The 24,355-nt window shown below is 37.6% G+C and overlaps 1 protein-coding gene across 1 annotated transcript in view; it reads right to left on the bottom strand.

Annotated features, from left to right (window-relative positions):
• COG6 (component of oligomeric golgi complex 6) overlaps positions 1–24,109 on the bottom strand; it is a 38,039-nt gene extending 13,930 nt beyond the window's left edge. The window contains exons 1-10 of the mRNA XM_010185481.1: positions 24,076–24,109; positions 23,832–23,974; positions 21,804–21,886; positions 21,490–21,560; positions 20,230–20,323; positions 15,874–16,002; positions 15,670–15,761; positions 11,302–11,366; positions 9,072–9,163; positions 7,718–7,835 (exon numbers count right to left, since the gene is read on the bottom strand). Coding sequence (XP_010183783.1) covers positions 7,718–7,835; positions 9,072–9,163; positions 11,302–11,366; positions 15,670–15,761; positions 15,874–16,002; positions 20,230–20,323; positions 21,490–21,560; positions 21,804–21,886; positions 23,832–23,974; positions 24,076–24,109 — 921 coding nt within the window. The remainder of the gene's footprint in view (positions 1–7,717; positions 7,836–9,071; positions 9,164–11,301; positions 11,367–15,669; positions 15,762–15,873; positions 16,003–20,229; positions 20,324–21,489; positions 21,561–21,803; positions 21,887–23,831; positions 23,975–24,075) is intronic.
• Positions 24,110–24,355: the final 246 nt, after the last annotated feature.

Raw genomic sequence — 24,355 nt, 5'->3', positions numbered from 1 at the left:
TGAACTCATCCATTCTGCAATTCTGTGATACTAGTATTAAATAAAACAAGAAGGTAATTTTAAGCACAGAAGACTCAGTGAAAGCACTGCTTAAGAGTAACAAACTAAAGGCTGACGGTTTTTTTAAGGGCCTAATTGCTTTTAATAGTCTTTTAAAAACCTCACTGGCAGGGAGTGGAAACAAAGCATTGCAGATGTGAAACCTTGGAAAAAGGTACCTGGATGTTCCATCCTGTCAGTTACAACTGAGCAGCATCAACTACAGAAGTTCATTCTACAAATTGAGACAATATTCATCGCAGCAGTCTAAGAAACTTGAGTGCACATCTACCAGAAAAGCTTCAGTAAAGCTATTCTAAACTCTTTGGAGTTCTTGTAGGATTCTACAGATATTCACCAAAGTGGAGCACCTAATAGCATGCTTTTCTTTTCAGCTACCAAGTTGGTCTTGGAAGAAAAGACAACAGCAGAATTCTTGCTAGCTTGGCTTGTTCACATGGATCCATTCAAAACCACAACAGCATTCAGATCATATCAACCAGTGTCATTTGATTTGCCCCACCTATGGTTTCCCAGAAACCTCATAGGTTTCAGTCTGAAAGGAATCAAATTATGAGGGAGAAATTTAGTTATTCCCATGCAATGTTTTAATATCTCTCCCATTGACAAGCTAATGTGATCACAGCACTTAATTTGCATGCATTTAGTTTAAAAAGAACAGCATTGAGGAATAAGAATCCCCAAACTTGATTCGGGGTACTAATAATCTTCTAACAGCTCAGACAGCAGATGACATGTCAGTTTGGCATAATCTCTTATAACTCACTCCATTTAATTAAATGTTTTCAATTATTCGTTCCTTTAATAATTGTTTTGGAGTACTACTGAAGCAAGAGTAAGGACAGGTACGCTTGAAAATTCCCACTCTCCTAATGTATTAGCTGGTCCAATAAAACATGCTGGCATGGGTTAGTCTAACAGGCTCATTAAAATGCCTCACCAGTGGACTCATGATTTTAAATGACAATTCTCTCAACATGAGAACTGAAAGAGCAGTCCAACCACTCCAATGCATTAGGCACTCTGAACTTCACTTCCAGTTTCATGGGAAGAGTTTCTGTTGTTCTGATAATTATTTTCATTTAGTATTTTCTCCTGGATTTGTCATTGTCCGTAAAACGTCGGTCTGTATGAGGCTGTTCTTAGTTAGAACCCCAAATTCGTAAACGTTTGATTTATTAGCACGGGGTGTAACAAAACATATAAAAGGATACATAACGATTGAACCTATAATTCTGACCTGCTTTCCTAGCATGGCTGGTAGACCTATGGCTAGGTCCAAGAAATATAAAAAGTAGCAAATACAAACAGGTGTTTTCAGCACAGGGACACTAACATTGGCCAAAAATCATTCTGGCTAAACCAACCACCAGAACAAACCAATTGTTACCAGAGCCAGAAAGCATTGGCAAGACTGCCCAACACTGCCTATGAAGGACAAGAGCCAACAATGCAAAGGAGAGACAGTGTCTGCAGTAAAGCCAATGCACCAAACCTTCAGCAACACAGGAGAAGGATGGTGATGCACAGCTTCTATATGATGTTAGCACTGAGCTCTACAACAACCTGAGCATCTCAAAGCTATGAGTGACACTTTAAACCCTGAAAACAAAGTGGCTTTGCAATGACTCTGTTACCAAGCCTCATGTCAGGGTTTGAGGAGTACTGGAGCCAAAGAGACTCCCTTGTGTACTGCCTTTCTGTGAGAACAGTGGACTTGCTCTCAAGCAGTACTCTGACTATTTCTGTTACATGGATGTTCGATCACAAAGAGCTACCTGAGAAGTCTGAATGACAACACTGTAGAAAGGGTTTCTCAGACAGAGGAGTCTGAAGTTGTGAGAACTGCTGACTACCTTATTTTCAGATTACAACCAGGATGCTTGAGATATTCTGATGTTATGAAGAAACACATTCATAGGAAATGGCTTCTGAGCAACCCAGTAAGTACTCTGAAGTAACCAGGGATTTCCCTGTATCATTTACACTGACAGCTTAACAACCAAGAAGGAGAATTCTGATCTAAGATCGCCTTTAAGTCTCCATACAGCTCCATGCTTGTGACACTCCTTATATAATACAGGGCTTCTCTCAAAAGCAGATGTGAAGAGAAAGCTCTTTTCTTGTCCTGGAAAGAACAGCCTGAAGTCTCAGTTTCCTGTTGTTCCTCAAAAATTAAACCAAAGGCAATGCTCAACTCAGCATAATCAATAACCTAGGGAATTAAATTGTCTGTGGTGATGAGGACATCAAATTACCATCCTGTCATTCGTCTGCATCCAAAGGAAGGGATCTTAAAGAGTTAGCCTAGTTAATGAAACTTGCCTTGTCTCAAAAGAGTTCTCAACTAGCTATATACTTAAGAGAAAGATTGCCTTAAATACCATTCTGGTCTATCAGCTACTAGACAGGCTATAGATATTAAAAAGGCATACCACAGCAAGACACAGCAACACACCAGTGCTTCTAGACAGTTCTTGCCACACTGCAGGACAAGAGAATTGACACAGGGCTAAAGAGACTCCTGTCAAGTTACAAATTCACTGGTAATTACGACTAAGTCTTCTGGAATTTTGTAGCTACAAACAGCAATTAAGAAAACACTTAAATACTCTTTAAATTAAATAAAAATTGTAGAATTTACTTCCATTCAGAATTTTTTCCTTGCAATTTTTAGATTATCAGCAACAACTGATGATACTGAGGGAACACTATCATTAAGATGGTGTAACTCATGTAGGCTATTTCACTACTTTCCAATGATCTAAACAAAAGAGGCACTTAAGTTTATACAAATAAAAATATTTTTAAGAACGCTATTTATATTTTAATCTATTTCCAAAGTTATTTAAATTCCTTAAGAACCATATTTTAAACAAAGTAGTGGACAGCTGATATTATTTGAAACAGGCTTATCAATGTCTTATGATGCAAAATACAAGCGGAAATAAGGAACCATGATTTCCAGACTGTCCAAGTGAAAAGTAATTTACTAAATTTACAAGCGAGTATTCTTTTTGTGCGTAACAGAAGCAGCAATGAAGCCTCTGCAATTACATACATAAGCACAACGGGTTTGTTTTCCAGTGCTTTAATCTTCTCTGAACATAAAAAAAATTCTGGAAGCAGTTGCAAAGGATACATAGGAAAAAGCTAGTAAAAAGGTTGGATATGAAGAGAACCCTACTAGTACATATACACAATTTTGCTCTGAACACACATTAATAAAAAGGATGGTAAAAAGCAACCTTGAGATTCCTCAAAAGGTAAAAGCATTGTGACATTCACTACTAAATTAACTAAAACATATGAAAAGGCATAAAAGTTGGTTATCTGTGTATTAACGTACTAAATTAAGTAACAGGAGAATTAAACTTATGATAAAATAGGTTTTTTATTTGATGGAAACTAATGTTTCTCTGAGTGTAATTCAGCCTATTAATGTTGTATTTTTTGTGAAGTAAACCTGATTTCAGCCACAAGAGTAATAAGACATCATTCTCTGTCTTATCTCCTTAAAGCCTAAACTGCAGTTGCTGGTGGAGGGAACCTCAGTCCATCCCGCTCCTACCAGTCTGATGCCAGTACCAGCAACAGATGCCCAGTGCCTGGAGCAGGACTACAGGTCAGCAGGAGAGCACCTGAGGAGCAGCACAATGGGATTCCAGCCACTGCAGCCAGGAAGTTAGCTTCACTGGGGCCCAACTTAAGTGCTTCTATGCAAACACATGTAGGATAGGGAATAAACAACAGAAGTTAGAGACATGCACACACCTTGATCTTATTGGCATCACGGAGATGTGGCGGGATGGCTCCTATGACTGGAGTGCAGAAATGGAAGGATACAGGCTCTTTAGGAAGGACAGGCAGGGGAGACAAGGAGGGGCTGTTGCCCTCTGTGTTAATGACGAGCTGGAGTGCATGGAGCTCCATCTGGGGAGGGATGAGGAGCCTTTGGGTCAGGATTAAAGGGAGGGCAGGGACAGGGGACACTGTAGTGGGGGTCTGCTACAGGCCACCTGACCAGGAAGACATAGCAGATGAGGCCTTCTATAGACAGACACAGGCAGCCTCACTTTTTCAAGCCCTAGTTTTCATGGGGGACTTCAACCACCTCAGTATCTGTTGGAGGAACAACATAGGAGGGCATAAGCAATCCACAGGAAGTTCCTGGAGTGCACAGATGGTAACTTCCAATAAGAAGAGGTGCTACGCTGAACTTTGTTCTCACCAACAAGGAGGGGCTGGTAGGAAATGTGAAGCTTAAGGGCAGCCTTGGCTGCAGCAACCATGAAGTGGTAGAGTTCAAGATCCTTAGGGCAGTGAGGAGGGTGCACAGCAAGCTCACAACCCTGGACTTCACAAGAACAGACTGGCCTCTTCAGGGATTTGCTTGGTAGAGTACCATGGGATAAAGCCCTGGAGGGAAGGGGGGCCCAAGAAAGCTGGTTAACATTGAAGGATCATCTCCTCCAAGCTCAGGACTGATGCAACCCAACAAAGAGGAGGTCAAACAAAAATGCCAGGAGGCCTGCATGAATAAACAAGGAGCTCCTGGACAAACTCAAACACAAAAAGGAAGCCAGCAGAAGGTAGAAGCAAGAGCAGGTAGCCTGGGAGGAATACAAAGAAGTTGTCTGAGCAGCCAGGGATCAGGTTAGGAAAGCTAAAGCCATGATGGAATTATAAGTCACCAGGGCAACAAGAAAAACTTCTACAGGTACATCAGTGATAAAATGAAAACTAGGGAAAATGTAGGCCCTCCAGAAGGAAATGGAGGACTTGGTTACCAAAGATATGGAGAGGGCTGAGGTACTTAATGACTTTTTTTCTTCAGTCTTCACCAGCAAGTGCTAAAGCCACACTGCCCAAGTTGCAGAAGGCAAAGGCAGGGAGTGGGAGAAGGAAGAGAAGATCAGGTTTGAGACCATCCAAAGGAACCTGAAAGTGTGCAAGTCCATGGGACTCGATAAGCTGCATCCGCAGATCTTGAGGGAACTGGTGGGTGAAGTTGCTATGCCACTATCCCTCATATTTGAGAAGTCGTGGCAGTCTGGTGAAGTTCCCACGGACTGGAAAAGGAGAAACAACCTCCATTTTTAAAAAGGGAAAAAAAGAAGACCCAGGGAACTACAGGCCAGCCTGTCCCACCTCTGTGCCTGGCAAGATCATGGAGCAGATCTTGAAGGTCCTTCCAACCCAAGCCATTCTATAATTCTACCAATTCAGTAGTCCACTCATAAAAGGTAATAATATAAGGTGCTTCACAGGACTGTCTAAAACTCTCAGTTACAAGAACTACACATCATACCTTGTTATTAATTTCTGTGCTTCAGGATTTAACAAGTAATTATGGATGCCTTTGTTATTCATCTATCTAATCCTCTTCTGAGTCCTTTAAGCTTTTGCCCTCAATTATATCCTCAGGAAAGATCTTCATAGGGCACATACACACATAAAATTGTCAGTGTTACAGATTTAATTTATTAAATGTGTTTATGAGAAAGCGCAATATTATAATCTTTTTACGTTACATGGTAGGCTTGGTATGCCATTCATTATTTGTAATACACCACCACTGAAGGTGGCACTGCAATTACCACCCTCACTCAATGTCCTTAAAACCAAATTTGACTCCTTTATAAGGCAATGACCGCATCTAGAGCCAAATACATCCAGGCTGGAGGCTAAGGGAAGGGGAACCAAGAGGGCACAGAGGATTATACAACCTTCCCATAGCGACAATACAAAGAACACACACTATGAACTGGGGGGTCACAATTCCTTTATGAATTCCTCCTTCTTCCAAGTTCTGTGTCCAAACTGAAACCACCACATGATCCAAAACAGAAATACAAAGATTATGAGTTACGGGAGTAGAAAAAATTATGCTGGATCCTGTTTGAGTACAGATGTAAGACCCAGCAGGATAAATACAACAGAGCTAAATACAACAGAGAGGAATACAGAGCTTTCCTACAGTTCCAAGCCAGGAAAAATTCCTTCCTTGAGAACTACTTTGTTTGCACATTCTTTTTAAGTAGAGACCAGTCATATATTTTTGCTAAGGTCCATCACTGAATTTTCTTCATAAAAGGAACAAGTTCACAGATACTTCATTTTAGCTTACATATTAGGAAACAAAATGTTTTGAGGAATTCATATACAGCTAGCATATTCCCACAGCAAGCCGTAAGCTTGATTTATTTTTTTGTGTGTGTGAATTCATATTGTCCCTGTCCATTGTATGTTTTACAAACTCAAGCTTTAACTCGCCCTTGAAAAAGCACTAATAGCAGAGGAAATACTATTCTGATGACAGTGCATTCAAATGGAAATACCCCATGACAACAAACTATGCACTAAGTGGACTTTAGTAGTACAGACTGTGAGTGGTAGCAACTAAAGAGTAACCGGATGAAGGAATGAAACCACTGAAAGGAGTCACTGGTATATACTGAAGGGAAGAAGAGGAACAACAACTGTTCCTTTGAGAAAGTCATTCCTCAGCCCTTGCAGAAAGGCAGGAAATTGGGACCAGATGCAAGCTGTGCAGAATGAGAAAACTACTTTGAGATCTCAGAACAACATTGACCAAACTCAGAAAATCAAAAAACTGTCAGCAAGCTAAAGGCTTTGCACAAAATATAGTTTCTGTAAATCCATGCATTATTTACATTTGTAGGTTAAGCACAAATAATTTAGAAATATATTTACAAAACTTCATTGTTTTCCACAACTTCTTTTTTTAAAACTGGAAAAAAAACCCCAGTAACGTGACAGCTTTGTTGAACTCTGGGGTTGTGCAGTAACTAGGAACAAAGAAAGGCATCTCTTCTCAGCTTTAGGGCCTAGTCAACTCATCATATCTCAGACAGGGATGCTGGATGAAGATCAGCTGTGTAGGGATGCGGAGCCTAAAAATTTTCTTGGACTTGGCTTAGACTTTAGAGAGGTGAGATTGAAAGGGCAGATCCACAAAGAGCAACATGATACAAATACAACAGTGAGAAATTAGAAAGAGCTGTATTTGCTATTGAACAATGGGATGTTCACTGAAACAAATCAGCAGGAGAAGAAAAGATACCAGGAAAGTGACGCTGGCTTAGGTACTATTGTTTGGTATAACAAATGTATACTCTGATTTTAATGGCAGCTATGTTCACATGGTAAAACTGTTTTTATAAAAGAAGACACAAAAGCCCAAGTTTTGTTTTTTATTTAGCTTACCATCTTGGGATATAGTTCATAACTTCAAGAAAGGAATTATGCACATCTGTAATTAACTGCTGATATGATGATGCATTAATACAAATTATCTAGCTCAATCAGCTGACTTTGCTCAATCACACTTACGAAAATCTCCTAATTTTGTTGTTTCGCATAGATTTGAAAAAAATGTGAACTGCTCTGTAGACAATTACTGCTAACAACAGTATTTTAGCCACATTTTCACAAAACCCCAAAAAACTATTATAAGAATTAAAACAAACAGGAAGTTTTTTATGTAGTTCCATAGCTAAAGTACAGAAACTACAAAACTTAAGTTTTAGGAAAAGTTGGCATACAAAACTGCTACTCATCTAATACTGTTATTAGACAAAAGGTAAATGAAAGTGTGTTTTGAAACGCAAAACTGTATGACTTTGAAACAAACCTTGTCCATTAATTTACTTGCATGAAGACTCAGGCTATTAAAGAATATTTTCTTGCTCAACAAATGCATTTCTTCAATTGTTGTCAGCAGTGTGGCTGCACTGTTTCCTACAATAGCACTGAAAACAAAATTAAGAATAATTAAATAAGGTGAAGGGGGATTGGACATGACAAGGTCAGATACTTTAGACAGAATTTCAAATACAACTGTTTTCAAAAGATGAAAATTTACAACAAATAATTACAGAGAACAGTTCTCCAAATTAGCTGAGAGATTCACTCATAACATTACTATGAGAACAATCATTATCAACTATGTCATTAAGCAGATATTAAGTACAGGCTATCAAAAGCTTTGCACAAAGTTTTAAGTAGACGTCTAAAATTTACTGATTTTTACTTATGCTATTCTGTAAGTCTACTTCTGCTCCAGCAAACAGATTACATGAACAAAAACGTAAGAATTAACATCTTGCTATTCCAAGTATCAAGCTATTACAATTTGCACAGATACTGCACAAACCTTAAATGGCACTACATGACTATGCTCCTCTCACAGATATACCTCCCATCTAAAGTAAGAGCACTTTTAAGCTACAAAAATGGCAGTAAAAAGTCATTGCATCGTAATAGGACTAATTTAAACTTGTAGCTTGATTTTCAGATAATAATCTTGTTGCATTTAATAGATCGTTTCTCAAGCTGCATTTTCCCTTCATTAGTCAGGTGGAGCACCTCTCTACAGAGAAAATTATTCAGACGGCAGAAAGTACTTCAGTGGTCTTTAAGCAATGTATCACTGTTAACAAGACAGAAAGCAACATATCATACTGCCTATCACACCCCATTTTAACACCACATTTTCAAGTGCACCAAGCTTTACAACCACTGGGAAACACTAACTTCGGAGACAGAAAAATGACTGCAAAAATCTTTCAGGTTTTTTTGACAATAAAATTAGGAATAGGTCTTACATGTGTTCTACCACAGACCTGTAGCACCATCACAGTTGAGGATGATAAACAGAGTGGGAGATGCCCATGAACCACTTATCCCAGTCTGCCCAACATCTGAATGTCTTTTCAGACAGAAAAGAAGCTCAATTACTAATATTAGTGGAAGGCTGGAAGATGACTGGTGCACCTTCAACAGCAAGATACGGAATGAGGCAAGCATCTTCCCAACAGAAAAACACAAGAGCATAATTAGAAAACATGGTATCATGCACATTTCTCCTTAGTTCCATAGTACGGAGCAAAAATTAAACCACAAAAATACTCTTTTTACTGTATTAATCTTTATATATACACACAATAAAACCAGATATATTTACCATACTTTGTAATTTTGCATACCTGATTGTATGGTGGTAGAACTTGAGAAGATTAGAAATCTTGTACAGTAAAACCGCTCCTGGCTCGGCAACAATCACCTGCTCAATTCTCACCTGCAGAATAAAGAAATATAAGCATCCTTCAGGTCATACATTTCAAAAACCAAGCTCTCTGATTTACATGCAATGTATGTCTGATTTTTGAAAAATAAATTTAAAAAGAGCATGTCCAGGTAACTACAACATTCTGTTTGAACCAAAGTGCTTCTTGGTTGCCAAGCCTCTGGGTAGAAAACAAGCAGGTGCAAGTCATCTTAAAAAAAAAAAAAAAATCCCATTTCTGATTTTTGTTGCAATTTATTATTGAGGATTTCAAAATAATGAGATCATTTGACAGATTAATACCAATACATACTGGATTTCTCCCAGCACTTAATAGCAAGAACAGCTGCAAAGATGAAAAATCCCTGAACTACAACAGTTGATCATTAGCATCATGCAGCAATTCAGAATACCCAAAGTATTATGTATTTTGCCCAAAAAGAGAGAATTTCACCTCAATTAATCTCACCTTCACTTAAAGGAGAGATCATACACCTCCTACGTGTATTTACATAGATACATTCATAACTAATGACCAGATACGTTGGCTGTGTATCTCAACGAGGAGATACTGCCTACACAGACCAAAACAGTGCTGCCTGTTGTTATCATTGGACAGTTGATGTCCTGTCTCCATGGTACACATAAGTCTCAATCCACTCATAAAAGGCTGCCCCAGGGTCAGTCCTTGGGTGCTCATGAAGCTGTGACAGACGCTGACTTATCCTATCCCTGCACTGCTCTCCCAGGTGCCTGCATGTGAAAGGGAAAACTAAAGGCTGTGAAGGATGATCATAATTATGGTACTAGTCACTAACTGAAACACAGGAGGTTGCCTCTGAACATCAGTAAACACTTTTTTACTGTAAGGGTGATCAGGCACTGGCACAAGTTGCCCAGAGAGGCTGTGGAGTCTCCATCCCTGGAGATACTCAAAACTCATCCTGGGCAACCGGTTCTAGGTGGCCTGGCTGGAGCAGGGAGCTAGGACCAGATCTCCAAAGGTCCTTGTCAACCTCAACCCTTCTGTGATTCTGTGACATTCTAAATGGCACTTTCATGATTTTTACCTCTCTTCAGGCCTTAACCCTTTCTTATCAGGAACTTATGTATAGTTTTCAGAACCTATCTGTTAACATTTGAGACTAAGTATCTGGCAACTGGACACAGTTGTTATAGCTACAGCATTCTAAGAGAAATTTATTAAGAAATTATTAGTACAATATATTTTTTAAAAAAGACTTGGATTTATACATTGCCTGGTCAGGCAATTATAGGTATCAGCTTCAACATCTTGATTATTTTATTTCGTGCTTATGTGAAGCACATCTAATAAATAAGACAAGTCATTTGATGGATCATTATTAATGATTTCTATCAAATGGGTCCCCCAAACTGACTAAGGCTGTAGTTTGAAAAAAGGCAACTGTGGAGGGATGCAACAGAAATACAGTAAATCAGGGTAGCATAAAGATGGTAAGTAGGAAACAATTTTTCATGCTTTCTCTCAGTACAAGAGCTGAAGTAATTAAACAAAACCAAACCAAAAGGAGTTGGCTTTTCACTTCAGCATGCAGTTAAACTGTGCACTTCCTTCCTGCAGGATATGCTGAGAATACCAACATTTTATATCAACTTGACATATTCATGCAAGAAAAATTTACTGAGGTTTATTAAATACAAAGACAGTAGCTATGGCTCAGTAAGTCCTTAGGTATGTCTACAAACAGGTGAGGAAACCGTTCTACAGAAGCACCATGACACAACTGCATAACCTGTACACTCTTCCCTAAAAGTATATTCAAATAGTGACTATGAAAAACAGGGTAGTAAATTATTTTTTTGCCATTCCTATGTACTTAATTCAAATGTAAATTTTTGTACATAAGCACCCCTGAACTTTGGAAAAGTAAATCAAAATCAAGACACAGATTTAGTATCTTAGTATCTCCCACTATATGACTGTTTAAACCAGGTATCTATGAACTGTGGAATCTTTCATTTTGAAGGGTTTATGACTGCTGAAGTTGAGAATCTAGCTCTTAACCAAGGCCAATGAAAATACATTGTAGAGATGGGGACACAGGTTCTGGAAAAAACATGACAGAACAGTTTTTATTTAGAATACTAAGGAAAACAAAATACTTCACCTTCAGAGGCCTGCAGACGCCTTCTGTGATGTGTCCAACTACTTCTTGAATATTTTCTTCCACACCTACAGTTAATGCAAACACATGCTAAGATTATGTAAATGCAGTTCTCTTTTCTTCAATACTATAAAACAAATAAACAAATGTAGGAGCTACTCCTCCATAAAAAGCATTATGAACTGCATGTTCTTTTCTCCATAAGACTAGTTTATATCTCCACTGAACTTCAAATATAGCCATTAAGAAATAGCTACATGACAAAACAGAGTCCTGGAGAGACATTACCTTATGCTATGCAATTGCTTCCTAGCACAACGTCGTGCCTGGGGATTTGAGGGATAAGGAGCAAGGGGAAGAATAAATGATCTAGCAAGAAACTGTCACAGTAAAGCTCCATATCAGCACTTCATGAAATTAATCAGGAAAAAAAGGCCAGTGAGATGCTCAAGGAGCAACAGCTCATACCATTTTGAAAGGCCTGAACCATAAATACATGTGTCTGTCAGCACTGTTACAAATTAAGTCACATATGTACCTCCACGCTGCTGTGTGCTGCATTAGCAAACGCTTCCTCCTCAGCAGCAATTGAAACTCATCTTTCACAAAACTATACACAAAGGAGAATATTGCCCTGTCTTACTGTGGCACAGAAATGAATTGTTGCATGGCAACCAGCACTGTCATAAATCAATCAAACTGAAAGCAACAGATCTTCAAGCTCTCACTTCAGTAACAACTCAAAACAGATTTATGGAGAAAGCAGTACTTTAATTCTAATTTAAAACTTGTCAACAGGAGTTCATCTTCAGATGGGACCCATGCAATTAACAGTAAACACAGTGACATGTGATAGAAATCAGATGACCCGAAGCTTTATTTTGTAGATCTTATTTCAGACCAAAAGAGATTACTTCTGAGAGTAAAAATTATAAAAGATCAGAGATCTGTGCCAACGCCTCTTTACACCATGATATGTGAAAAGCTGCATAAGCAGAAACAACTGAATTCAGCGTGGTGGCTGTAAGAATTTCAGAATACTAAATTGGCAAGGTAATAAAAATATCTTTACATATTTGAGTACGGATATCAAGGAAGAAAGCAAGATTAAAAACCACGAGATGTGTGGTCTGTTATGCAGTGGCTAGCTCCCAGATACACCCTAAAAGTTTACACGTTTTTCAGTGGGAACAGTCACACTTTCACAGTTCATCAATATAACAAGTACCTAGCACATATTTGCAATAGTATATCTAGACCACATTGACTTAACAAGTTGTTGAGTATGAAAGCTTTAGCTGCAAAAATATACAAGTTCAAATACCCAAGAACATGAAATTACAATCTTGATATATCATATGCTTGTGTCTTCACATAAATTTTCCTGTCCAATTAGAATATTTTAGATTCAGCGAACAGTAAAAAAAAACCTTCCAGCACAATGGGTCATATAACGAAATATTAGTACATCACATAAAATAACTATGGAATAAACAATTCTTGAGAAACCCAAAACCACTTCTAGAAAACAGTTCATTACTGAAGATACGCTTCTGGCTGCCTGCTACACCACATATCATTTTTCTCTACATACTCTTCTGTAAAGGAGAGATCTTTCCTGAACTTCATTTGGCTTCTGCTCTCCAGCTGAGTTCCTGTAACTCCATGAAAAATGGGTTTCTGTTGCATCTCTTAAACAGAACGCCTGCAATCTCCCTTCCTTTCAAGTGCAAGACCTCTGTAAGACTGGAAGGCTCCTGTGAGCAGAAAACCTAAGCCCCAGAGAAGAGAGCCAGATGCTTTATGCTTGTCCAGTACAACGCAAAATAGTTTAACTTTCCTGAATGCATTTTCAGTGCCCAAAATTTTAGTAGCATTTTTGGTTAGATTAATTGTAAACAGTTAACATTTGCAAGCTGAAGATTTCAACACTTTTAAAAAGCTATTCTTGATTACTTGATTATGGGCTACATAGTTTGGTTCTATTTAAAGTAAAAATCGGGATGGGAACATTTCTCAAAAAATGTGGCATTCACCATTTTTCTTCCACTGGGACTAAATCCACCTCCGTCTCACCCATAGCTACATGTGGCTCTTGTTTTCACTTTTTTTTATTTTAAGAAGAGAAGGGACTTTTTTGTGTAGCTATGATTTATCATATTCTCCATAGTCCTGAAATTACACAGAGCTCATAGGAAAATTCAAACACAAATCTGAACTTGGAACAGAGATGCCTGAATTAAAATAATAAAACCAGGTCCACCTGCAAAAAGCCAGACAAGTTGAAATTAAAGTTAAAGCATCTGACTGACCTAACTTTAGATCCCCCCGTTAGGTATCTTATCTATAGTACTTGCTTGGGCTCCCTCTATAGGGAACAGAAAAAAATCCAAGCAGTTGTGATGAAAGTCTCCAGAAATGCCTACCTCAGATCTAACTTTTGTTGGGAAAACTTGCTGCCTAGAGATACAAATCTCTGTCATTATCTATAACTGTAAATAAACTAGATGTCCACTTTTTAACTCAATCTCTGCTGTAGCCTGAGCAATCAAGCACCTGAAGACTGTACAATGGCACAGGGAATTGAACTTGGATATCTTGGTACCATCGACACTGTGCTCACTGATAAGCCACTACCAACTCAGGATCTGTATCTGTATAAAGCATAAGAATCTAGTATCAAGGTACTTCATAAGGCTGCATTTCCCATAAGTGGTTCTCTTAAACCCAGTGGTATCCCATTAAGTACTGTTTTGTCTTACAGCTTTTATCACATAACCATCCCTGTCATCAAAACATGTCCCAAAGATGCTGAGAAGTAGATAATGGACAGCACCTCCCAGGCTTTGTTGCTCCCAGTTTGAAGCTAAGAATCCCCCTTTACATTTCTTCAAAGCTGTACAACAGTGACGGCAAACTCATTCCTGGAGAGCTTAGGAAAACATATTTTTGCTTCAGACAGAAATACTGAATCTCTTGTTTATACTAGTCTCTTCAGAAGAGAGTTTTGGCCTTGTGATTTTATTTTTTTTTAATTCTTCCTGAAAACATTTATATTCTCTGTATTCTCAAGTAGATTCTCTGATCTATAACTGAAATGCTCTAAATACATCTAATTATGTGGCCATAGCACCTCTGCCTGAAGTCCTGCCAGAAGGCCAAGGGGTTTAATAGTTAAATAAAGCACTGCACAAAGAGGTGGGTGAATGTCAGAACCAAATGCAGGCCTGGGCAGCAGCAGCAGCCCAGTCTACAGCAGGGAGACACTAACATCCTCCATGGGGCCAGCTTTTCCTGAAGGACTCCCCAGTTACAGCAGAAGCATCAGTCATCTACAGAGAACTGCCATGTCTTTTTCTCTACTATAAAACCATCACAAGGCCTGCTTTCCTGTCTCCCTGAGATACTGTCAGGAAATAATATCAAATTCACTTCTATAGTACACTGCAACTGTAGTTAAGAAAACAACAACATTCCTTCAGTTTGATTTACAACAGTTCGTAAACAGCCTCCTTGCTCATATACTGTTAATTAGGAAAGCAAATTAATACTTCCACCAGTAAAGAAAAACTTTACATCCCAGAGCAGAATTCAATTAAAATGTACAGTCTGAAGAGCTCACCAGATACAGACCAAATATAAGTTCTTATGAGTTTGTTACAACTGAGTGCACATGCTTCATTTATTAAACAAGTCTTTCACTGAAGCTATGGAAGCAAATCATACTACAGCTTCTACAGGCTAAAGGTCTTTAAAGTATAGGTCTTATGTACTTAACACAGAGCAAAGGGGCTGAAGAATAAGCATGAGAATCTGCAGTTCTGTTAATGACAGAGAGCTCTGGATATTAAAAAGCTTCACATATCTATGAGCAGCCTACGCTGACTTCTGTAAACCTAAAATGGTATGTTACATGACAGAATAAAATTTCATTTTACTTGTAGTGTAGAATAAAGAGAATTAAAGGAAGAAGGAATCATATTTTTAAATATACTAAACAAATGAGCAAGACATAACAGGAATCCTCAACACATCAATAAGCAACCCTATGACAAATTTTTCAGAGAGGTATATATTCATTACAGACAATTTTTTAAACTTCAATTACAGTCTAAAATGTCCCTTTTTAAGTTCAGTGTTGATCTATTATAAGCACAGTAAAATTAAAAGAGTACATTTTGAAATACTCTTCTTAGTTAAGGACCTTCTTCTGGCAAAATGCAACCACCAGCTATTCTGAAATTATTTCCACGAAAATCTAAGCTTAGACTCTCGTAACTGAAGCCCAGCCTACGAAATTAATCACACTTCCTGACTTATCAGACTTACTTTCTATCACTTCCCAAGTTATGTTTTAAAACCTAGTACTACCTTGAATAGTTACAAGCTTTAACATCGCTTCTAGGTGTTCTTTTTCAGAAGCTGTAGCTTGATGCAACCACGCCAGCATGTCTCCTACGTACCTAAACAAAGACAGACATTTCTGTGTAAATCAGCAGTTTATGGTGTCAGGGGTTCAATGTGCCAACAGGCAAAAGGACGATTACTTCATATACATTCTTGCTGGTACTGTACCTCAGAGGATCATGGGAGTGCATTTCAATAGGGCGAGGAGTACCTCCCAGTCCTCCTCGAGTAAGAGCATCTATGAAGCCACGGACAACAGCACTTCTCCTCGCTGTCCCAAACTCATCTAACGTGTACCTGTTACCAAAACATGAAAATGGGTAAAACAAAAACAGCTCACCTCTTCACAGTTTATTAGCTCAACTTGACAGTTAATATGAGTAACCATTTTTTATACTTCTAGAAATCTTGCATCAATGCTTCTACTACAAAGCATTTAAAATCACCTCCTTTCTTGACTCCTCTAAACAGATACTACAGATAACTTCTATCTGATCCTCCCATTCCCTTGCTCCACACAAACAAATAAATAGATGAAAAATCAGCTTTTCCATTTTTGCACATATAAGCATGTATTGTCAGGTCTAGGACTCCTGTTCACATGTAGTCTGGCTGGCTGACAGAAAAAGCAACTTATTGCACTGCAGCACAAGGCTTTCTCCTTCTTCCAGGCTACCATGTGATCAGCAGCAAAACAGTTATTTTCATTTGATAGCTGTTCACTGGTTTTAATAAAATGGGTCATTTAATAGATGGACAATTAAGCCCAGAGTGCATAATCTCAAGTAGCTTGCTGGTAGTAGAGGATGTAGTAGAACATACACATGGCTCCTTTTTGGAGCAGGCTACCTTCCTGCTGGGGCTGAAGCACAACAGCAAGCGAAGGATGGGAAATGAACACTGCTAACATTCCTGTTAGATCTGCTTAGAAAGAGGATTTTTGCAAGCCACGAACACTTTTTTTTAAAATGAATTTAAGCATTTTGAACAAAACATGTAAATTACAAAGGAGAAAAAGAAAATACTGATTACAGTTTATTTTTCCAATGTAATTGAAGAAATGCCAAAAAGTAAGCACGGTGTCACTTACCAATGACACCCAGCAGCTGAACAGATACAAAAATAATAATAGTAAAAAGCATGTTACTCACTGACTGAAGTTAAATGAGTATTGCATTCACAATGAACAGATGTGAAGAACAAAATACAAAAGAAAACAATATACTGTTTCAAACATGTTCCAAGTTAGGTTCAATTAGATTTCCATTATTCTATAAAAAGTCCAAGAGAACCTTCAGTTTTGTTCTTTTCAATTTACATTACTATTTGAGTGGTGGGGGGGGGGGGGGGGGCAAAAAGCACACTGAAGAATCCAGAATTTTCTGTTTAAATCTTTCCTCATACACTCTACTTGTTAACTCAGAGAGTAAGTATCTGCAATTTTAAAAAAAGTCTAATGAGAAAAGTCTTTAATAAATTGCTATTTACAAAAATCATGCAAGTAAGAGCGGGAGAGATCTGGGATCTGCCGACTACCCACAGTCCAGGAGTAGCTGCATTGCAGTGAAAAATCTCAATTGTTTGTCGAAACTAGCAAAGCTTTTCTCCCCCCCCCTCCCCCAACAGCTACATAATAGATCATTAAAAACACAGCAGCAAAACAGATCTAGTGATCTTGTTACTAGTTTTGAAAATAGCACTTAATAATGATAATTTTGTTTTAAAAAGAAAAAGAAAACTATTCATTTTCCTTTTGCTCTCAGTAGAACAAGGTATAAATTATTACAAAATTCTGCATCTTACAAAATTCAGTAATAACTATTATTTACACTACAAACACAGTATTTACTACTATGTTGTTACACGTAATCACTTTAGGGGAAGAAAGCAACATCTGGATTCTTTTCAACCCAGCTTCACTTTTTAAAAAACCCAGTAAAGTAACGATAACTGGGGAGAGAAGAGGGAGGTAAAGAAAAAGCTTTGAAAACCAGAGTGGATAACAGAAGAGAAACACTGTTTGGAGCTATGACTCCATGGATTTTCTACAAAACAGTTCTCAATTTTTCTGTTAGAAGTAGGAATTGAAAACCAAACTGAAATGTTTATCTCAGATCCCTACTGACTGCAGTTCCCAAAAATCCGTCCATGGTGCAATCTTTCTGTCACCTTAAGTTAACAAGATAGAAGTCAAGATAAGAAAACAAGAACCTGTAGTTTTGTTTCTAAACTCCTGCTCTTCTCCATCTTACTCACCTTCACCCAGTCCAATCACAGTCTTTATCAGATGCAAGGACAGTGATTTGGAGGAAGAGTGTTTAGTTCACCCAGCAGTGCTTATATGCATACAGCTAACAACAATTTAAAATTACTTTCTTCTGTGACGTAATTCTTACATTTTAAATGCAGCAGTTTGTTATGTACTAAATAAAAGTACACAAAAATTTCTGAAAGGGCATAAACTAAATCTTGAGAATTAAAATGTAAAGCATCAGTACTGCAATTCTGACAACACTGCTGTAGCCAGTAGTTAAGCATGATAATCTATGATGAGAGATATTTGGCTGCATCTTCTACAGTAATATTTACTTTTGCCTTTTTGGCAGAAGAAAAGTCCTACCTGCCAAGTTTACCTTTGGTAATACCAGTACTGCTCTTTGTGAGACAGATGTCAGAAGAAAAATAAAGTCTCTTTTGCAGATTCATTTTAAACTGGCCAGCTGTGGATTTATACAGAAGATGGGGTTTTTTTTCCCCATCTTCTGTATATGTTAATGTAATATGTAAATGTTAAGAAAGCAAAACAATGATTTTATGAAGTTTGAAAGTAGCATAATTTAACAAAATATTTATTACAGAATATATAGGCTGTATTGATAAAGAATCCTATAAAATATGAGACAGTTGTGACTGATCCTTTGCTGCTGTGAAAGAGGGCCTGGGGCAGCAAACGCATCTGATCTTCAGCTATGGCCAGATGTACTGCAACACACTGCGTGCAACAGCTGAGGAGGTCACAGAATCACAGAGCGTTAGGGATTGGAAGGGACCACAAAAGATCATCTAGTCCAATCCCCCTGCCAGAGCAGGAACACCTAGATGAGGTTGCACAGGAAGGCGTCCAGGCGGGTTTTGAATGTCTCCAGAGAAGGAGACTCCACAACCTCTCTGGGCAGCCTGTTCCAGTGCTCTGTCACCCTCACTGAGAAGAAGTTTCTTCTCAAATTAAAGTGGAACCTCCTGTGTTCCAGCTTGTGCCCATTACCTCTTGTCCTATCATTGTTTGTCATCGAGAAGAGCCTGACTCCATCCTCGTGACACTCACCCTTTAAATATTTATAAACATGAATGAGGTCTCCCCTCAGTCTCCTCTTCTGCAAACTAAAGAGACCCAGCTCCCTCAGCCGCTCCTCATAAGGGAGATGCTCCACTCCCTTGATCATCTTTGTAGCCCTACGCTGGACTCTCTCCAGCAGTTCCCTGTCCTTCTTGAACTGAGGGGCCCAGAACTGGACACAATATTCCAAATGCGGTCTCACCAGGGCAGAGTAGAGGTCAAGTGACACCACCTCTCCCTCACATTTACAGGCAGAACCAACTGAGCACGTCGAGCTCTGCACTCTCTCCTATACTGACAAAATTTGTAAGGTCCACTTGCACTCTGCTTTTTCCCCATGAAGAGCTCCATGGAGAGTTAGTGTCGCATACCTACACCTTTGCACATTTGATGCTCTTAAAGACAAGGCTATAGCCTTCAAAAGACTGCCTAGTACTCTGCTGTCCTGGATGTCTGTGGCTAGAAGTAGTTTTCCATAGCTGCAAAACGTGATGAATGCATTTAAAAAAAACCCCAAAACTAAAAAGCAAAGAAGTGTAAGTACCACCTCTTCAGGTATGGTTTCTCCAATTAACAGTTCTTACAGTGCCACCTCGTGGTTAAGTCGTCTCTACTAAGTTCGATTTCATTTACATTAAGTCTCTTCAGCAAACTCCAAACAAGAATTAAGCAGCAGTATATTTTATATATATAAAATGAAGTACTGCTATGCTTTAGAGGCCCATATGTAGTAGACTGCTTTCAAGAGATTACTGTACAACTCATAATGGAAGACATTCTGACTACCAGAAGCATTTCAGTAAAAGCTAATTAGCCTTTATAAATTTTTTGGGAATTTAAATGAGACAATCCAATGCTTTGGACAGCATTTTTTTTTCTTCAGAAAAACCCAGCAGCAGAAATTCACAATTCATTTAGATTAAAATAAAAACAGCCTGACATTCTACTTTAATTAGAAACCAGCAAGCTGGAAAAAGTCCAGTAACATTTACTGTACCATAATTATGTCAGAAAGACTTCTGAAATCTTACAAAGTTGAAATATGATTTTTTTATTTTTTTTTTTTTTCCAACCTGACACAGGACTAAATTTCAACCATCCTTGGCACTGTAATTTGCATCCATCTTAAAGTTTAATAGGCTGGAAATGCTCAATTCTGTTAGAGATAATAATGAACATTTACTTACTTATACAGGACAGGTCTATCTTGTAAGGCTTCCATGGCTTGTGCGAGAACTGGAGAAATGTCACATGATTCTTGCGTCAAAGTCCTGCATTCATCTATAAAATATCAACACAGATAAAAGCTCGCTCTTTATATTGTAATACCTTTTATAACAAGCTGTCAAACAAGAAAATTAGTTTAAAAACTGACAACTAAAGCCTTCAGAATATGCTACCTCGCCTAGTTCATGTTAAAATTATTAAATTCCCCCACAAGCTGTACTTCACTGTATAATGCATGTCTATCACACAACTGAACAATAATAAAAATTACAGGAAGCTTAGTATCTGTGTGAACCCACATACCAATGTTAAAGCATTCAATCATCAGAATTCTGTCAGGTTCTTTCATAACTGTTTACCACATTCAAGGTAAACTATTAAAAAAAAAGAAAGGAGCAAGTATTTAAGCAAGCTGTGAGTTTGTTTTGCTGTTTGGTTTTAGCTTTGGATTTTTTGTTTGTTTTGTTGTTGTTGTTTTGTATGGTTTTTGGTTTTGTTTTGTTTTTACTTTAATCACATTAATTATAAAATCTTGTATATTCCAGGCAAGAATGTGGAAATCATATAAAGTAAATCATACATTGGCATAAAAATGAAGAATTTTCATTACAATGAGATCACAAACATTATTTGAGGTTTCAGCATCCACTGAAGAACAGCTAGCAAACATAGCATCACCAGCTTTTTTTCACAAATCTTACTGTCAATGTCTTCAGAGAAGAGAGAAGTAATAAAAAGCACATTTTACATTCTCAGGATGTTACATTGGATCCAGAGTACATATGTAAAAAAAATCATCCAAAGAGCACCCTGATAAAATAAGGTTGGCTTTTTTTCTTTTTTTAAAGGTAATAAGCCACTTCTCCAAATAAACTAGATCTTACTACTAGATTTTCAAAACCAACAACTTTCCTGTAACCTGCAAGTAAATGAAATGCAATACACTTAAAAATTTGTTTAGAGTACTAAATACTGCAGTAGTAGCACTCTGTGAAAAAACATCTAAAAATACAAATAAATAATACACTTTCACGAACAGAAATGAGAGAAAATCTCCAATTAACTATTTGATTAACAAGAAATCTTTCACTAAGAAGGAAATGCAAAGCCTTGTCAATGAATCTTGGAAAGCGTTTTTGTGGAGTTCAATCCACATCAAGAAATTAAAGGAATCATCATCATAATAATATTCATAAACATAAAAACATTCTTAGTCTTACTTTGAGTCCATCTGTAAAGTCGTTCATAAGATGTCTCTTGCAGTAAAGCCATCTGTTCCATAATTTCCAAGCTACGAGACAAAAAGATTTTATTTGCAAATACTGCACTAGGTAGTACTAGCAAAGGCATGTACAAATCAAATTTAAAAATCATACCATTATTAAAATTATGAAAATTTTATAAGGTAACTATTCCGTGGGTTTTTTTGTGAAATACCCATGTATAGTCACATGAAGTAAAGAATGAGACCCTGCTGTAACTTCTGCTTTTAACTGGTAAATGGCTTTCTTGCACTCATTTAAGTGACACTCACCCCGCCCTTTGCTGATTTGTCCGGAGAAGAATCTTGACATCATCGTGAATTTGCTTAACTCTTCCCAAAGCCTTGAAAAAATCCTAAATAAATTTTAAAAAAAGCAGTGTTTGAAAGCAGTAACTTCTCATTCAGATCTCTAGCACTCTGTAAACCCCATTTCAATTCTGTATTTCTGTTCCTTGCAGGTCTGTGTTGCAAGCGCTGCTTTTAATATTTAAGCCCCGCTCTGTCACCTCTCACCTTTCAGTCCACTTGAAGAGCCTTAGGATATTTTTCTTTCCCATTGCACCATGTCTTTCTTCCAGAAAAAAAAAATAAAATAATAGCAGCTAAGATGTGTTTTTAACCTGTCTTATGTAGCATGTGTGTGATTTACATTTATTAGTTAACATTTTGGGAAGATTCTGAGGACATTACTATGGATTCCATCATCCTCTCCCCACTAATGTTAGCAGCGAAAGAGCAAACTGAAGCATTATGTAGTAGTGATTATAGATTGTTTTTTTATATATATATATGTACTGGGTTAACAATTTCTAAGAAAAATCAAGCATTTGCAATAGACTAGACCAAGGTCTTCCAGGACAATCCTTCCCCCCTAAATAACTCAGCAGCAGCAAAGAAAAAACAACAACCCAGGACGACATGGACACATGGCCAAAAAGGTTGTTTTGTTACTGTTTTAGAGAGCAAATGGAAACCCACTAACATTTTCAATCACATGTCTTAATATGAAGTCATCTTTCAAACATCATGGAGGAGACTGGATAATTCGGACAAACTGTTCAGTGTATCTTCTGTGACTTGAACACAGTTTGCCTCAGGAAAGTAGTTTCATTCTGGCTCAAGTCACATAAAAACATACATATTCTAAGTGAAATGGAACACTGATTTAACCTACTGCTTTGCATCAACTGTGTTGAAGATCATGTTCATAAAAACCCAAATCACTCGTCCTTCAGAAAAAACATTACAAAATTGCCAAAACAGACACCCGACTGAAAATGTTTTAAATGCGCAGGTTGAGTCTATCATAGGGAACAGATACGATTTTACCGAAGTCTGACATTTCAGTAGCACATCTATGATTATATATCAGTTACTTCTGCACATTTTTTAGACAGATTGAAGTATCAAAAGGGCTAATCCTTGTTCTGCCACAAACCGAGCACTGAATAAACGGCATAGTGTTGCTGTCATTGTTCCCTGTAACATGTGCTTTTTAGAAACCTGGTAAAAGCTGGTACAAAAGCATATAGCAATTACTCAAGTGCACAATCATTTAACACGTTCCATTTGTGCTTTCATTAGTACTGTTCATGGTTATCTGTTCCCTGTCTTTAATAATGCTTTAACTGCAAACAGGATGCCTGTGGAAACGAGAGAGTGCATCTCAGCAGGTAGTCTGCATTTAAGTGAAGGTTTCTATGCAACTACAATAGTAAAAATCTATTAAGTGTACTCAGTTCTCTCGTTATTCAGTTTGCTTTTATTGCAAAACAATATGCTTTCTTATTCAAACCATAAACATATTCAAAAACTTGTTTTGGAAGGTGGCTAAAAGTGAATCAGCACTTACTACCTTCATCAACCAAATAAGGAGGTAAAGTCTCAGCTTATACTGATTCAAGTCACTGAGTACCTATAAATGTGCATAGGCAAAATGCACACGCACATGCACAAGGGTGATACTAAATATTACCAATTCATTTGCATTATTTGAGTGTGATGAAACTTTAAAACACCTTCATTGAAAATTCAGACTTCATAGAGGTCTTTTTGAAGTGTAGAACTACACGATAGCTCATTTGCCCCTTAAACTCGTTACACAAACCAGAATTTTTCTTGTGTGATGAAAAATTCAAGTGACATTTCAAACTCATCAGAAATTCATCATTCTGTTAAAAGGTACATTCCTCCATAAAAGATTGAATTACAAACTGATAATAAGATCTCATGTACAGTTCAGCTAGGACATTTCTATATTTTAGTTCAGAGCAAAGCTTTTAACATTCATTGAGATACCTCAGTAATTGGCTCATCTTTCGTGCCTCGAAGGAGGTTCATTTCATCCGGTGTCAGCTGGAATTTTGCTATGAATGCATCTGCAACTTGTGCTTTCATTTCTAGTCTCTGACTGTAATAAAATAAAGTGAGGAGGACATTACCTTTTCGTGCTTATCTCAGATTTACTTTGCATATTCATACTTTTGGAAACATAATTAGCATTAGAAATCGGTGTTATTAAATACTAATAGTACATTCATACCATCGAACACTTGAGTTGCATCTTCAAATACCATTTTTGTTAAGCTTACATAGATTACTAAGTAAAAATAATATAAAGGTAAGTTAGCACATTTGAAAACTAGTAAGTTCTTTAAAAAAAATAATCCTTTGGTGTTTGTATCATGAGTAATCTAATCCAGATATTTTTGTGCTTGTATAGGTGGAATGCTCGCAGTTATTTCCTTTCAAATTCATCAAGAATGGGGTTTCAGCTCTTATTTACAGAGAGACAAAGAGCTGTAGCACCCAGAATGATAAAA

Source organism: Mesitornis unicolor, unplaced genomic scaffold, assembly GCF_000695765.1.
Source record: "Mesitornis unicolor isolate BGI_N332 unplaced genomic scaffold, ASM69576v1 scaffold12125, whole genome shotgun sequence".
Taxonomy (NCBI): Eukaryota; Metazoa; Chordata; class Aves; order Mesitornithiformes; family Mesitornithidae; genus Mesitornis; species Mesitornis unicolor.
This window is presented reverse-complemented; position numbering and strand designations above follow the sequence as displayed.